Here is a 16,654-nt window from a genome sequence, read left to right on the forward strand (position 1 = left end):
TTGTGTCCTGTACACCCTCTGACTGAGTACTTCCATTGCAGCTGTATTCCTGGACACCTTGAAGCGTCTGCGCCTTGAGAATAACTCAGTGATCCAGGAAATAGGCACCATCTTGCTGAACCGGGTAAGGACCTCAAAGATATGCTAAAATACAAATTAAAACATTGTATCTGCAACTTTACATTTTATATAAACTGGCATAGTGCTTTAAAAATGGTTCCTGCCTCTTCTTAAGAATGCTCACCTATTTTCCCTTTGCATGGAACAGCTATGCAGCTATGCATTCTGCCTTAGTATCAACCCTGTAGCATCACTTTCTTTAAGACATGTAAACTCTTTCTGCTAATGTTTCATGATTTCCCACAACTCCTAAGCTTAGCCCAGCAAGAGCAACCAGGAGCATACAGAGCATGTGCAGTGCCACTGACACTAACCTGATTACAAGATGCAGAGCTAATATGAACTTATTTGAAGGCATTGTTAATTATTGTTACCCTCCTTCTGAAACTTCGATCCGTTCACATCTACTCTTCGTTTAATTAACTCCCATAACCAGCTCCAGTTTAGGGACAGCAACACCAAAAAAGGAAAGTGCCTAAAAGTAATTATAATATAATGTACCATAGCCCTGCACTGGTAAAACTGGTGTGTTTGCCTCAAAAATTCTAGTATAGTTTATATAAATACCCTGCTGTGTAGCCACGGGGGCAACCTTTCAGGCTTGAAAAAAAGATGAAAAGGCACAGGTTACATAGCAGATAACAGATAAGCTCTGTAGAATACAATGGTGTTTTATCTGTTATCTGCTATGTCACCTGTGCATTTTCCAGTTTGAATGGCTCCCTGACTACACAGCTTTTACTATAGCAGGGAAACAGTACATTATATTTCAATTACTTTGATAGATGTTCAGATGTTTATACTGTTCCTTTAATGAATTTAGCATTTCTTATTTGTAGAACTATTCATATGAGGGATCTCTGTTGAATGTTATTATTGTGAATCTCTATGTTGAATGTTATGGGACATTCATCCCTCTCTCCTCCCACACTGACTCTCTAGAGATCACATGTGTATGTTGTTTGCATTTTGAGAACCATATGATTGTGGCCACTTGGGGGCAGTGTAGGAAGCGGCATAGTGTGCCCGGCTGTTGGGAGAACTGCTGTTTAGTGGAATTATGAGGCCTGCTTGTTCACCTTTACTTAAATTACTTTTTCTTTTGTGCATTGTCTCACCCCCATATCATTCTTATATGTTTGTTTGTTTGTTTTTTGTACCAGTTTGACGGCACAGAGGGCAACTGGTTTCAGAAGATTTCATCTCGGTTCTGCAGCCGGCAGCCATTTGCCTTGGAACAGTTGAAAGCGAAACAGAAGAGAGACCCTCGATTTACGCAGTTTATTCAGGTACCAGAGAAACACCGAATAAGTGCAGAGAGGGAAACAATGATGACCATTGGCAACTAATCAAATCTTTTTTTTTTTTTTTAATATAATAAAAATCTGATAACTGCCCAGTGTTGACAAATGAGGCCCAGTGAAACTTCAAAATCTACACTGTAGAATTTTTCAGTTTTTTTTTTCCTGTGGGGTCCTGGCTAAATTTTCCTATGACCAATCAAAGAACTAAGCACAGTTATCAGGAAGGATTGCGTTGATATGTAAATATTTAAATAAAATAATAAACTGTAATCCTGTTGGTTTGTCTTATAAACTGGGAGGAGTCAATACCTTTGGCTTCCCTCAAGCACCTTCTCCCCAATTCTTACCCCTTCTTTACTCTCTTTTTGCCTCCCCTCCCTTCTCAGTCTACCTGCCCTGACCTTCTTCTCTCCATGCCTTTCCAGTTATCCATAATCTCTTCTGCAGTCTCCTTGCCCTCTCAGTCTTCTCCCTGCTTCTTCACCGCTCTCCAAGCCCAACAGTTTCCTTTATAAATTTTAATATTTGACTCCTTCCATCTTATCCCTTGCTCTTCCTCTCTGACAGGAAGCTGAGAGCAGCCCTCACTGCCGGCGGTTACAACTAAAGGACATTATACCATTTGAGATGCAAAGGCTGACCAAGTACCCGTTGCTGCTGCAGAACATCGCAAATCTAACTGGTGAGGCCAAAAAATGACCTTATTCTGTGGCTGCTGTAAAGTCTATCTATCAAGCGGTGTGTGGAGCTGGCAGGGAGGGTTGGTACAGGCACTAATGTTCATTACTGGCTCTTGCAGAGGAAGACGAGGAGAAGCAGAGAGTGCAGAGGGCAGCAGAGTCTTGCAGGCAGATCCTAAACCATGTTAACCAGGAGGTGCGCGAGATGGAGAATAAGATGGTAAGATGGCCTGTCCAACATCCATTCTCTTGTACTCTGAATACAGCTCAGCATGATGTTGATATAACCTCTTGCTGTATATATAAACATATATATATTAGGGATAGTATTGTTTTATTTCATATCTATCCAACCTGCCCTCGCTCAGTCAGTCGGTGCCTTCTAAGTACTACTATATATATATATATATATATATATGGGTTACTCTGCCCAGGAATTGCAATCATCTACCTTCTCTCGCCTTCTCATAATTACCCTTCTTATGTCAGTCAGTTTCTCCTCTTTCCTTCTTTCTGACCTTGTCTACTCATTTCATGTATGTCCCTTTCTGGGATACCTAGAGCTTTACTTTCCCCTTTGCTCCTATAAATACCTTCCTCATGTTTTGCCCTGCCTTGGGACTCTTACTGCCCTGACTTCTCCCATCTCGCATTATCTGCTCATGTATTGCTCCTATTACTCTTCCATTTTGCTTCTACCCATTTCTACTTATCTAATGCAATTTTTTTTTTTTTTTGCTATCTGTAGAAACTTACAGATTACCAAAGACGCCTGGATGTTTCCAACCTGAGGCAAATCAACGACCCCTTATTTAATGAATTTAAGGTTAGTATTTTAAACTATGTCTGCACAACTAGCCTCATTACCTCTCATAATAGCATCATTACCCAAAGTATTGTATTAGAAGCTGTGGAATATGTTTGGACCTGTGTTTAGACAGTGAAGTCAATTTTATGAACCCAGCAGTATTTGTCTGAAATCTCTTTTTGTCTTTGCAGAACATTGATATCAGCAAAAAGAATTTGATACATGAAGGATCTTTGACATGGAAAGTGAGCAGGGACAAGGCTTTTGGTGAGAATCGCCTCTTCATTTCTGTCAGACTTTATCTGTTCTTCTTCTTCAGTCTCCCAACTTATTCTCATAACATGGGAACTCGGTTTATTGTAATTCTGTTGCCACGTTAACATTATTATCTTGTGAGTATGGCCTCTCTTGCCTTGTGCTCCTTCCTCTCTTACAGCCTTGTGGTCTCCTACATTCCCTCCTTCCTCAGCTTTGGAACTATGTGGCCCTTCTGTCACCTTAGTTTGGGGCACTTTCTGCTTCAGCCATTGGGGTCCTTCCTGCCTTAAAGGGATTGTTCACCTTAAAACGAACTTATAGTATGATGTAGAGAGTACTATTCTGAGACAATTTGCTATTGGTCTTCAATTTTTTATTATTTGTTGTATCTAAATGATTTAGCATTTTATTCAGCAGCTCTTCAGTTTGGAATTTCAGCAGGTATCTGGTTGCTAGAAGCCAATTACCCTAGTAACCATGCAGTGGTGTGAAAGGGAGTCTGGAAGATGAATAGAAGAGCCCTGATTCCCATTTGAAAGCTGTAAAAATTCAAAAGACAATGGTGAATAACTCAAAAACTATAGCAAATAATAACTGAAGACCAATTGAACTAAATGTTAGATTAAAGGTGAACTACCCCTTTAAGGGCTTTGGGATCCTTCCTACTTTTTTTATTCCCTTTTTTTCATTCATTTTTTTTCTCATCCCACTTCTCCTCTTCTCCACATCACAGATGTCCATGTCCTCCTCCTGGATGATCTCTTGATGCTGCTGCTGAAACAAGATGAGCGGCTGGTACTGAAGTGCCAGAGTCGGACTATTATTCCTGCTCCAGACGGGAAGCTCATGCTGAGCCCAATCATCAAGCTGAATATGGCCATGGTCAGAGAGGTGGCTACAGGTCAGTGTGCATCCTTACTGCTCGTAAACATGCGGCGACATTGAGATCCGGCAGTGTCCATTTTTAGGCAGACACAAGTTGACTTGTAACATATTTTCCCTTTCAGATAAGAATGCCTTTTTTGTGATTTTCAACTGGGAGGATCGAGCACAGTTCTATGAACTTGTGGCTCCAACACCCGCTGAGAAGAAAAAGTAAGAGCCTGAAGCCGCTGAGTTAGACACTTTGGGGTGGTGCAGGGTGGGTAGTTACAATCACTAGGGAAATGTGAATGTAAGAGAATTAAACACAAGGGGACTGATGTATAAGTTATTTTATAAACCCCAAGGCCTGAATGCTAATCCAGTGGAGCAGCGGCTAAAATACATCAGAAACAATTGCTATATGGGGTACAGTGATAATAGCAAAGTCCTGTAAATAACGCCATATTAACCATCCACCCCTGTTTCCCTTAGCTGGTTTTTACTGATCAGCAACACTACAGGCTTATTGGAACCCCCAGCTTCTTCCAAACAGAGACACAGATCTATCACTCCTGGCACAATGCCGCAGAGCCCCTCCGAGTAAGTATGTTGTACCTATGGCACGCACCCTTAAATGGCATTCTGAAACATTTGCATTTGCTGCAGTTCTGCAGCTCTCCTCTTCAAGATTTGGTTTGGGATTCAGCAGAATCCGTCAAGGTGGGTTCGGGCAACCAGATAGTAGTAGTTGTAACCTGCAGCGAAACACAGAATGGATAAAATAATAATAAGGCCAATATCATTTCCTACATAAGACCGGAAAATGATTTGATATTAAACCATACCTTTAGTATTTTAAACACCAAATGTATTGTATATTTTCAGCACACAAATACTAATGGCATTTCCCATCAGGCATAACCACCATGAATAGCTGGCTGTAGTAAGCACAAAGTGCCCAGGGCATTCTCTTCTTGATATATCCCTGTAATTACTTTGCACACCCTTTAATGGTGCATCGGGTTCCTACCTGACTACGTAGGGGCTGAATATTTCTGTTCTGTAGCACATCGTATTGTCGCATCTCCATCTACTTCCTTTCTAACATACGCCCTTTCTTTGTATGGTGTAGCTTTGCAGATCAGCTGCTGAGCAGCTCAGAAAATGGAGGCTCCCTGAAAGATTCAGTATCCAAAGATGGTAAGAGACAATCACTCGTCTTTCCTATGATGTAGCTAAGCAAATGCCCCCCCCTTGCCACCTCCCTGTCATGGCCACTAACCCTGCACCATCTCTGGTTGTTATCTGCTGAATAAAACTACTCATCATGGCGGCCAAACCTGCCTTTATCAACTCATTAAGTTATAGCGAGCTTCTCAATAGACTTTAGGGTGCAGCATTTTGATCCATTTTTCAGTGATTACATTATCTGCTATTTCTCTTATGTTACTTCCAATTATCATTATTGGGAAGTACTGTGGGTTGTGCTCATCATGCAGTTGTTGCCCCAAAAACACGCTCCCCTATTGATGTGAATTGGAAGTGCCAGAGATGCAGGTGTGAGCATATTCAACCCTTTGTTTCTGTAAGTTGCCCTTTCTAGCCAATTGGCACCATGGGGGGAGGCAGGGCATGTGCTTCTGTTGCCAGCCCCCCTTGCTCTGTCTCTGATTCCATCATACTCTCTAATAATTGGCCACTGGAGGGCACTGTTTGGTTAGAATTTTTTTTAATTAAGTTGCCTGCACATTTGTCCCTCATAGAACAGAAATGTCCATATATATAAGCTGTATACATGGGCTGGAGTGTGTTAAATTTTTGTCATGCTCAGTAGATTTTGCAGGCTTGGGGAGCCACATACATCACCCTGTTTTTAGGTCTTATTTCCTGTATTTATTTCCCCAGAAAAGGAAGAGTCGGTGGAGGATGCATTGGAGGGTCAGGAAGAGAAGGACTTCAGCGGCCTTACAGAATACCTCCTTGCCAGCAACATTGATCTGAACCAAGATGCAGCATCTGGAGGAGGCAATGTTGCCAGCGAGGCCTTGGAAGAAGGTTAGAGAGCAGCAAGCAAACATGGCTGTGTGAGCAATGACTCTGTATGATCAGAACTGTTTCTTCATGTTTTTCTCCCTCACTTTTACCCTTAGTGTCGGTGCTAAAACGCCTGCTAGTGCGCAATATCCGCCTCAGTGTGGATGCAGACACGCTCTCAACCCTGGAGACCTGGTCAGCGGGGGAAGAACCTGCACTGGAGGCTTCTGAACAGGGAAGGGCCTCCAATGGGGATCGAGAGGCAGAGGATTCTGAAATGGAATCTACACAACAGGGAGAGAATGGTAAATGTACATAACTGTTATATTGTAACCCTGGTGCAGTGTTGCACTGTGAGCTCCTAGGGCCCTTATCCCCCAGCCACAAATCTTTGGGGTGAAAATGTGTTTAGCTTGCCTTTGTGGCAACTGCTCCTCCATCAGAATCTCCACCAGGGCCTATACACACCCAGGCTCCCCCTGGAAACAGAAAGCCCTGCTGTAACTTTGTTATCACTGTATTTATAATGTTATATCTGTATGTTGCCTGTTTTTTTTTTTGCATAAGAAGGGCATAGGGAAAACCTTATGAATTGCTCTGCTTCTCCCAGCTGCAAATGGGGCTCTTGGCTAGAAAACATCCTATGTATTAGTAACATCATATAATATGCAGTGGCCACACCTCTCAATATTATTAATCTGGGGCATAAAGGAGGTGTTATGTCTTCTACCCCTTATTCCCCAGCTGGGGGGGCAGGGCATGGGCCAAAATAATATCCTATGATCAAATTGGTTGAGGGTCTGAATACTCTTGCAAGTATTGTAACTGTAACCAGTTCTCATCCCTATTTCACACAGGCAGAAAGCAGAGTTCTGCAGATGTTTCAGAGTCCCTGTGCGCACCCATTGTACTGTCCAAAGAACAGTCGGAGGAGGTGAAGAGGCACATTCTGTCACTGGAGCAGAGGATCCAGCAGCTTAAGGTAGGACAATCTAATGTGCTCTGTATCCCTGGTGTTATATTTATCCTTCCCTGCAACTTAAAGGGGAACTTCAACCTTAGAATTGACTTTAATTACTGATATAGAGTATCATTTAATTATGCTGAAGCTAAACCCATTTAATTTTGTGATAGATTTTAGGTGGCATCATTTGAATTTGGTCCAACAATTGCATCATACTGTCGGTCTATGGAGACCTGTTGAACACATGAACTGCACAGAGATACATGGTACCTGATGCATAGATATCTGGCAAATTGTCTGAATTCTACTGAAAGCTAAAAGGGGAACTCCACCCAAAACTTCCTTATGAAAGTGTCATTCTTAGAAACTTTCCCACATAGATACATTAAATAAATGTTTTTATATGTAAGGGTGAAGACACACAACGCTTCTTAGTAGCAGCTACCTGTCATGGCTACTAAATGCCAGAAAAAAACCCTGTCATAGACACTACTGAGAATTGCCTCTGCTAAAACTCACGTAGAGACATTATTGTCTATTTTTGTAGTTCTGCTGAATATATGAATATGTAGTAGCTGTGTGTGTCTTCACCCTAAATGTAGTGCCACACAGGGCTGATTCTTGGCTTGTGTGTGTACACGCAGGCTGAGAATCAGCTGATCCAATGGTATCTGCTTGCTCGTGTGTCAGAATTTAGAGGCGCTGCGTTGCCCTGGGTGCAAACCCACAGAGCAGATTTCAGTGCATTTCTGTGCGTACTTACACATTCATACGCAGGCCGAGAAGAGCCCATGAGAGCCACTATCCTTAATGTAATTCCAGCTGGAAGCAGTGTAGTATTTACTGCCAGTCTGATAAACTTGAGCTGCCTTCAGCCCCCTCAGTCTAAACTGTATGGTTTCTTTCTCTAGCTGATCGAGGAAGATTACAACAACCTGCACAGAACAATCGCCAAATTCACTGTACCGAGGAGCAGCTTTACATGAGACAGGTACTTCCGGTCAGGGTGGAGAGAAGATAATACAATTATGGAGCCTGAATTGAATGATCTGCTGTTACTGTTAAGCTGGCCATACACACACCAATATTATTGTAGGAAACCTCATTTCATATGATATTATGGCGGCTCGACAAGACAACCGATATTGCAAAGGCTGTGGATATCGGTCGTCTTGCCAATCGAGCAGGTTAAAAGATTTAGGGCTGAATAGGCAGGTGGAGGTAGAATTTCTATTTTTTCTGCCTCTATAACTGACGATTCAGCCCTGAACATCAATGAAGGGTGGGAACGATCTTTCCTGTGACCAATTGCTACGTGTATGGCCACCTGTGTCAGGCATATGAGGCATTGGGTTGAAGGGGAGAGTCACAGAGGCATTGGGTTGAGGGGGAGAGTCACAGAGGCATTGGGTTGAGGGGGAGAGTCACAGAGGCATTGGGTTGAGGGGGAGAGTCACAGAGGCATTGGGTTGAGGGGGAGAGTCACAGAGGCATTGGGTTGAGGGGAGAGTCACAGAGGCATTGGGTTGAGGGGGAGAGTCACAGAGGCATTGGGTTGAGGGGGAGAGTCACAGAGGCATTGGGTTGAGGGGGAGAGTCACAGAGGCATTGGGTTGAGGGGGAGAGTCACAGAGGCATTGGGTTGAGGGGGAGAGTCACAGAGGCATTGGGTTGAGGGGGAGAGTCACAGAGGCATTGGGTTGAGGGGGAGAGTCACAGAGGCATTGGGTTGAGGGGGAGAGTCACAGAGTCATTGGGTTGAGGGGGAGAGTCATTGGGTTGAGGGGGCCCACAGAATGTATTGGGGAAAGTCACAGAGGAGTAGAAATTAAATCTCTCCAATGAATGTTCTACTCTTCTTGGTATTTGCTATTTGACATGATCCCTGTGTGTTTTATTTCTCACTCCTTCCATATTCCCTTTTAGATCGCATCCATGTTTTGGCTGGAAAGCTTCTCCCACCATAACCGTGCATCAGCCATAGAGGCAGGAAGTAATTGGATTTTTCCTTCTGTCCCTTATACCCCCATGTTTGAGGCTGGACTATACAGGACTGAAAAGACTGTCATATTTATATTGGGGGGGGGAGTTACTACCAGTCTCTGGACAGCAACTGCTACTCGTCAGGACCGCCTATCCTACGTATTGGACAACAAAGTGCCTTCATTTTTATTTTCAGGGAACCATTGGAGGGAGTAGGGGCTGCTGAGTTCTATATATATATTCTGTATTCGGTTTTTAAAGTTTATATATATATATATATATTTCAGATATAGAGGTTCTTAACCTAGCTGTACAGTAAAATAATCATGTCTGCTTTGTATGAATTGAGATTGCTCTTTCTTAGAACTGCGCATGTATAGGGGCCACGCGTTCCCCCTACATTCAATTAGTGCCTTATATCCCCGTGCCTTACTCCTGCCACTTATCCCTGGCATGGAGGATGGAACCAACTGTAGCGATGCCAACTGCTCTACACTCACTGCCGGGCATACATTCCGTTATAGAATGACACTGTGCTACAGCTTCCCCCCATCTCTACATGCAGGGAGTTATAATGAAGCAACAGCTGTGGGTTATAGGGGGCTGTGTGGCTTATAGCATTCTGAGACAGGCAGTAAGTGCTGCACAGGCTGCATAGTGTTTGGGGATGGTATCTCTGAAATGAGTTTGTTTTGTTACAGGGGGAGGTGGGGAGCAATGAATGGGATGTGTGTTCTCTGCTTAGTTATTCATACCCCATATGTAAGTCTCTATTGATGTGGGGGTGTCTGTAGTAATGTTGGTACAGCTCATCAGGCATTCGGGTATTTTTATGCCTGGGAGTGCTTGGATAATATTGCTAGCCAAGTTTTTAAGAGGAAATCAGTATTTTAGTATTGTGTTTGGGGGGGGGGGGGTGTCCTCCTGTATAACAGGAATCTCATAGTAATGGAACATTCCATGATTTGTATTAGGGTAAGGAGGGCTGACACCCCAAGTCCAAATATAATTAAATTCTCCTATTTTTTTTTTTTTATATTTTAGGATCATATAAATAGTGTGTGTGTGTGTGTGTGTGTGTGTTAAGAATGGAAGTCCCCTCCCCTACAAGGAAAGAAAGGAAAAAGTTATGTGTATCTCATATTACAGGAAAGGGTTAAAGGCAAGTGTACTTGGAAGGATATAGTGTTATATTTAAATAGTGCAGTCGACAGTGGGCTAATGAGCAATTAGCAACCGGTGGCTGGTTTTAATAGGGCTGAGGGGATAACCCTACTGCATTTTGGGTAGTGCAGCCCACAACAGATAATGGCTTCATTTTAACCCCCTCCATTCACACTCTCCTGAGGTTCCATCCTTCTGCTTTGACAGTAAAGATGCATAGAATAAAGGATTCTTCCTCTGTATGGGTCGCGCAGGAAAGAGTATTATATGTATATGTCATTTTAGTTCCATTTTGGTTTATTTAAATGTCATTCATATATATATATATATATATATATATATATATATATATATATATATATATAATACATATATATATATATGAAGCTTTGTTTTTATAATAGGGGGTTGCGTGAACATATTGTTTTTTCTGACGGGGTTGTGTTTTTAGGGGGGTGGGCGGCAGGGGGAATGATCTTTCTATGCAAAGTTAAATATCAGTGTATACCAAAGACCATTTGCCAGAAAAGATGTAACTTGAAAAAGAAAAAAGCACAAATAAAGTCATTTCTGCTTGGACCATGTGACATTGTGTGTGTAACACCCAGGCCACAGTGATCCCAAACAAAATACAGGTATGGGATCTGTTATCTGGATAGTCCTGAATTACGGGAAGACCATCTCCCATAGACCCTGTTATAAATTATTCTTGTTTTCAAAAATGATTTTTTTTGCTCTGTAATAAAATAGTACCGAGTACTTTATCCCAACTAAGATGTAATTAATCCTTATTCGGGGCAAAACAATAATATTTTCCCTTATGCTTAAAAATCCTCCTACCTGTGCGTGCACCCCGAAGCATTGAATACGCTCGGCTGCAGGCACATATAGCGATATCCAACAAAGAACGCAAGACTTTGCATTTTCTGTGGATATCGAGAATATGCTACGTGTGGCATTAGCCATACTCTGCTATAGCCAGTCCATGTTGGCTATATGTTCTGTTCTCGATTAGCTTGCATACATATAAATAATGACTACAATGAACTGCACAAACAGCAACACATATTGTTATTCCTACAACATTTATTTATACGTTATATAAAAGGAAAATTTTAGTTTTATGGCAATGTGCAAGTGGATGCCCTAAAGTTATTGGTTAACTACAACTCCCACATCGCCTGCCAGCTGACTTGGTGTGTATGTTTCAAATTGCTGGGCCTTTGTGCCAAATAACTTGATTGCTGTTGCTTAAAAAAACAGCCAATTCATTTTTGTACATCAATATGTGTAGTATAAGGAACAATACAGCAAGGGCCAAGAATAATGATTATAAAAGGAAATCTGATTTTGATGAAGAAACAGGGCTGGCTAATGGGACAGACAGAAATGTTTAATGCTAAGAGAATGGCAGTTTGGTATGTTGCAGAGGAATCTGCGGGAGGAGTGGGAAATCTTTTTAAAGATCATTTTAATCTTAAAATGAAATGTTTATTGGATGTTAGAATAGGACGATGTTTACTCGTCCTTTAGGGCTGTGGCACATGGATTGCCATCCCACCGCCGGGGAGACAGGAGATTTGTCGCGGGCAACTAATCTCCCCGTGTGCCAGAGCCCTTACAAATATGGCATCCCAGACAGATTCTTCAGTTGGATAAAGTTTTTGTTTGAAGGGGCAAAATTTTGATTCTGCAATCCTCCGGCTTGGAATTTAAACTAGTTGCTAGGTGTTAAGTATCCTAGCAACCAGGGTGCAGTTTGAAAACAAAATGGAATATGAATAGTAGAAAGGACCTTTTTGTTTTAAAGATCTCTACAATAAACACAAGTTTTAGTGGACTAAGGAGTGCGTGCCATTTCTCTTCAAACTGATGTTCGCTTAATACCTCAAGCTACGGGTTCAGGGCGCTGCACCTGGACCACCACTTGTCTTTGGTGAGTGTATTTCCCAATAACATTGCCAGGACTGTTTTAAAGTCGTGTGTTGGAGGTGGAGGGTCCGGAGTTTACACGCCCGGAGCACATAATTTACGGGGTGAGCTTGTTATCACTTCATTTGTATTTAGCTTTGAAAGATAGCCTGGGGATTATATACACTGAGGCTTGTATACATACATTCCCCCTCCTGTTACCGTAAAACTGAGCCACTTAGTAGAATTTTTAGGATGAATAGTTGAAAGCCTAAAATTAAAAATAAAACATGTCATCTGTTTATTGGTTGCTGGGGTCAGTGACCCTCTGACAACCAGACGGCATTTCCTGCTGTATTTAGCTAACAGCCAGACGAGGAAGGAAGACCACTTGATAAAGAATTCTCGCAATGACTCAGGAGACACTTGTTCGGATTTATTTATTGCTCTGGTTATAATTAACCCCAGTCCTCTGAACACAGATACAAAAAAGCACCTGAAGTTTCACATTTTGTTGTTTCACCCCCTCCCCCCAACCCCCAAAACTCCCACAGACATTCTGACAAAACACAGGGGTGAAAGTGCTTTGGGAAACTGCAAGATGATCACAGACACCCACACGAGACTCAACGGGTCGGGTGCACGAGCGGAAAGCAGCAACAAACAACGTGGATGAAGGGAGTTTGCTGACTAGATGGGAAGGTCAGTGGCCTCTTGTCCAGCCTGCCCCCTCGTAGCTCAGCCTGATCTGTAGCTCCCCCTATTGGCAGGAGGTAACTTTACTGACTTGTATTGGAGGAGGACAGATGGGTCAGCTCTGAACTTAGAGGCATGAAGTGCTTGGAATAAATAGATGGCAAAGAAAACTGGCATTAGGTGTCATGGGGCAAAGGTGCCCAGCGGCAGTGCCCAGTACTTGTATTATCTGCAATCATTCTTGCTTCAGTACAGAGTTCCTAAAGTCAAGAACATATTCAGAAAGTATCATAGCCTTTTATATACGGGCCTAGCCATGCCCAACTTCTCACTATGCTCTGGCCTTTAGGGCATGGCCATGTTATGTTGAAAAAGGAGATCCACACTGGATCGAATCAGTGATCAAAATATTCCTGCACCTCCTATTCCTACCCTGCAGGGAACACTTATAGCAGCTAAAGGTATGGATTTAATACCATTGGGCAATTACTGAGAGGAAAGAGTTTACCTTCTTCCCCCGAAGTTCTGGGTAAAGTACATAACATTTGCTTCCTGAGGCTGGGGAGAACCATGGTGCCATGCTTTATTTGGGTCTGATCCGGAGAGGCATCGCGCTCCCAAATTGTAGTATTATTACAATACACCAATGTCCTGCTCCAGCCATACCTACACCACATGGAAAGCCCTGCAGGGAGTTGCTGTTCTTGAGTGCAGTTTGATAAAGTCGACTGAAGGTGGCAGTCAATCACTATTTGGGTTCTTGGCTATATTTATCAGTTCCAGGTAAAGTTCTGAGTGCCCCCCTGAAGGAGCTGGAATCATAGTTTTGGCAAATGCTCTGTCTAACTGCAGAATACCAGTAATATAGATACCATGCCTATGGATATCCACTGTTCAACAGTGTCAGTAGAAAAATAAACACTTTATAGACTTAATATATGGGAATTTAGCTCCAAGGGTCTGGAAAACAATATGATACGTGTAAGTGTACTATTAGAATAAAACATTTATAAACATTTCCCTTACCAGCTGCCCTTTTATGTTTGAAGGATCATTTTCAATGGAAACCATTGTACCATTTATTACATTACCCCATTGGTGTAATTAAAAGGTTAAATCAGGTCTCGGAAGCCACAGCGACCAATAACAGGTCTGCAGTTTAAAACGCAAACATCTAAGTGCTACTTGCTCATGGGTTAATAGAACGGGAAAAATGTTTGCGACTGTTATGAAATGACCACCCTACATGCTGATAGAGACTCTAAATCCAATCTACTGGACCCACAGGTTAGTGTGCTTGCCATTAATAAAGGAGCTGGGTTTTAGGGTGACCATTTATTAGCAAGTATCAGCAGGCAATGTGGCCACTCTTGACCAGTTTAGCAGCTTTGTGGCCTGTATATAGAACCAAAATGACAGCTATCTTCAGGGTTTGCCCAGATATTAATCCGACTGGCTGTAAAATTGGGGAAATTTATGTTGCCCTCCATCTCAACAGGTCAGCACAGGCCCCTTAATATCCAACAGAAGGCCTGGGGGGCAAAATATCCCCTGTATATAAGCCCAGTATGGGCTACCACCTATGTAGCCATATTGGGAAAATATCCACGTTGTTGGTGACCTCCAGTGTATGGTCAGGTTTAGGTTCTGTTCCTTGGCCCCTAAACTCTGGCACCTTGGCCACAAATGTTAAATGCTAAAGGAAACACATATTATGGTTACACTGCTGGTAGTTGTATTATGACAAATCCTGCAGCGCCACACATTTCCCATACTTATGATACATGTGTATTTCCTTTCTTGTACATTATGGGACACAGGACTTGGTTGTATGGACTATTGGGTTGGATATCCCTGATTTATTCTTTGTCTTCCTGTCTCAATGTGGGATCCCCTCTTTAATCCCAAGACGGAGCTGCTTAGATATCTGACCTGGCAAACATTCTGCCTCCTGTTTTACCCTCACATGGTGGCGCTTTGGCACTTCAGACGTATTTAGGACATATAAGGCAAATTATTATTTTCTCTTTGAAATATGTAAAGGAGAGAAAGAATAGGCTCTTGGGAACTGTCAGTGTACATTGCCCCATGTCAGCAGTAGGGCAACTCCATATGTTCCCATAATTGGCTCTGGGATGAACAGGTTAATGAAACACAGGGTTTACCCAATATATATCCATAGAGCTATATATATAATATATATATTTATACATCTATTTATAGTTTGTGTGGGTCACCACTTCTAGCTGGTGGGAGTAGTGGCTTTTTCCAGAGATAACTTGGCCTCTGCTTTGGGTCGTTCATCTCCAGCTTTGCTTTTGCCCATGGGGGGAACTGGGCATGGGGGGCTGTACACACACCCCTCTGCCTCCGAACTGCAGTCGCTCACGTCCGTAATTTCAAGGTCTGAATCCGAGTCGGGCTCCTGCTTTCCTTCTGGCTGCTCAGCCCTCTCTCTCCTTGCTGATGCCACAATGCTGCTTAGATCTGCCCCTCCTCGAGGGGGCACAGGGTGGGGGTTTAGGCTAGTGCAGAGCCTCTGGGGTAACCCTTGAAGTAAGCCATTAGATCTGTCCATATGATCCCCAGGCAGGAGAGAGAGAGGTGGGGGCAGTTGGGAAAGTGAGGTGGGGTAGAACTGTGGTGGATACAGGGAGGTGGGCAACTTGGAGCCACTTAGAGGAAAACTGCTTGAGAGGTAGGGGTTAAACCCCCATGAGTAGTCTGGAAAAGGAGAATTTCTGTTGTAGGGTGGCAGCAACGTGGGGGGCTTGGCGTACCCAGAGCCTGGAAAAGAAAGTAACACATTAACACCCATTAAATGCATTTCAGTATCACATTCGCTTGAGTGATTGCCCACTATGCCATGGCTTTGTACTTCATTTAGGAGAAACGTGATCAGTATGGCAGCCCCACTCACCTGAGCCCAGAAATGGGAAGGTTGCTTCTAGGCGTAATTTCTCTGTGTCTGGAGCAGTGATAGGGCGATCTAGGAGCGGGGCCCGACTTGTAGAGGAGAAGAGAGACTGCAAAGTCTGCAGAGTAAGCAAATTGGTCAACTTCTTGCCCATTACGGAGCCATTCAATTAAGTGCACTAGAGCAGCCCTTATACAATGCAACTATCTTTAGCTGCAGCTTGTCCTTCATAGGGACATATAACTTCCATAGCAAGGCTGCTCCACCTAAATGGTGCTAAACCCATGTGCCATATTGGCAAGTTATACATTTCCCATTAATCTTAATATATAAGATGAAAACAAGGTGATTGACAGCAATGGCAGGGATGATTCCTATTCTCCTGGATCTGTAATTAACCTTGACCTGCCAGCTTTACAGCACTAGGGGGAGTCAGAGAGTTGGGTTTCGTATAGTTTCTCTATCTTGTGAGCCTCTTGCTGTGATGCTGATTATTAGGGTACCGGTTCATGTGAAAAATTGGGGACACTTCTATAGAAGTCCAGCCAGAAGAGCAGCACTAATTGCATTTCATTTATATTGAATCAGTACATCCCAGCACCTTTTAGATGTTTCCCTTTAACATTGCCCCAGTTTGACCAAAAAGTAATGTGCACTGCAACATCTGGAAAGTCTCTGATTGCCCATCGATGTGCCCTTAGCAATGTTAATATGGAGTCACAGCACAGCCACCTACCTCTGGGGTAAAGGGATCATGAGGGTGGGCCCCTGGGAATGGGTTCTGCCCCAGCAAAAGGGAGGAGTTGGCCATGTCCAACAGTGGGTAATTCACCAACACGACTTTACTGAAGTTAAATTTGTAGGTGAACCGTTTGCCTTTAGTCTTGTGCAGAATCCTCTTGTTATAGTAATACCTGCGGGGGAGAGAGGGGAAAGGAAACATTTTGTTAT

General features: G+C 42.9%; 2 protein-coding genes across 10 annotated transcripts in view; one reads left to right on the forward strand and one right to left on the reverse strand.

Moving 5' to 3' along the window:
• arhgef1 (Rho guanine nucleotide exchange factor 1) overlaps positions 1-10,731 on the forward strand; it is a 50,404-nt gene extending 39,673 nt beyond the window's left edge. For all 8 annotated transcript variants that reach the window (XM_012967446.3, XM_012967441.3, XM_012967443.3 and 5 more), the window contains 15 exons: positions 42-124; positions 1,284-1,409; positions 1,992-2,106; positions 2,224-2,324; positions 2,853-2,930; positions 3,104-3,179; positions 3,904-4,071; positions 4,178-4,265; positions 4,527-4,634; positions 5,167-5,234; positions 5,940-6,089; positions 6,185-6,373; positions 6,926-7,050; positions 7,944-8,023; positions 8,959-10,731. In XM_012967446.3, coding sequence (XP_012822900.2) covers positions 42-124; positions 1,284-1,409; positions 1,992-2,106; positions 2,224-2,324; positions 2,853-2,930; positions 3,104-3,179; positions 3,904-4,071; positions 4,178-4,265; positions 4,527-4,634; positions 5,167-5,234; positions 5,940-6,089; positions 6,185-6,373; positions 6,926-7,050; positions 7,944-8,018 — 1,550 coding nt within the window. In that variant the 3' untranslated portion in view covers positions 8,019-8,023; positions 8,959-10,731. The remainder of the gene's footprint in view (positions 1-41; positions 125-1,283; positions 1,410-1,991; positions 2,107-2,223; positions 2,325-2,852; positions 2,931-3,103; positions 3,180-3,903; positions 4,072-4,177; positions 4,266-4,526; positions 4,635-5,166; positions 5,235-5,939; positions 6,090-6,184; positions 6,374-6,925; positions 7,051-7,943; positions 8,024-8,958) is intronic.
• Positions 10,732-12,553: 1,822 nt separating this feature from the next.
• Positions 12,554-16,654, reverse strand: part of erfl (ETS repressor factor like) — a 47,470-nt gene continuing 43,369 nt past the window's right edge. For both annotated transcript variants that reach the window (XM_004916241.4, XM_002941929.5), the window contains 3 exons: positions 16,440-16,617; positions 15,707-15,821; positions 12,554-15,573 (listed from right to left, as the gene is read on the reverse strand). In XM_004916241.4, the coding sequence (XP_004916298.1) occupies positions 15,029-15,573; positions 15,707-15,821; positions 16,440-16,617 (838 nt within the window). In that variant the 3' untranslated portion in view covers positions 12,554-15,028. The remainder of the gene's footprint in view (positions 15,574-15,706; positions 15,822-16,439; positions 16,618-16,654) is intronic.

Source organism: Xenopus tropicalis, chromosome 7 (genome assembly GCF_000004195.4).
Source record: "Xenopus tropicalis strain Nigerian chromosome 7, UCB_Xtro_10.0, whole genome shotgun sequence".
In the NCBI taxonomy this organism is placed as follows: Eukaryota; Metazoa; Chordata; class Amphibia; order Anura; family Pipidae; genus Xenopus; species Xenopus tropicalis.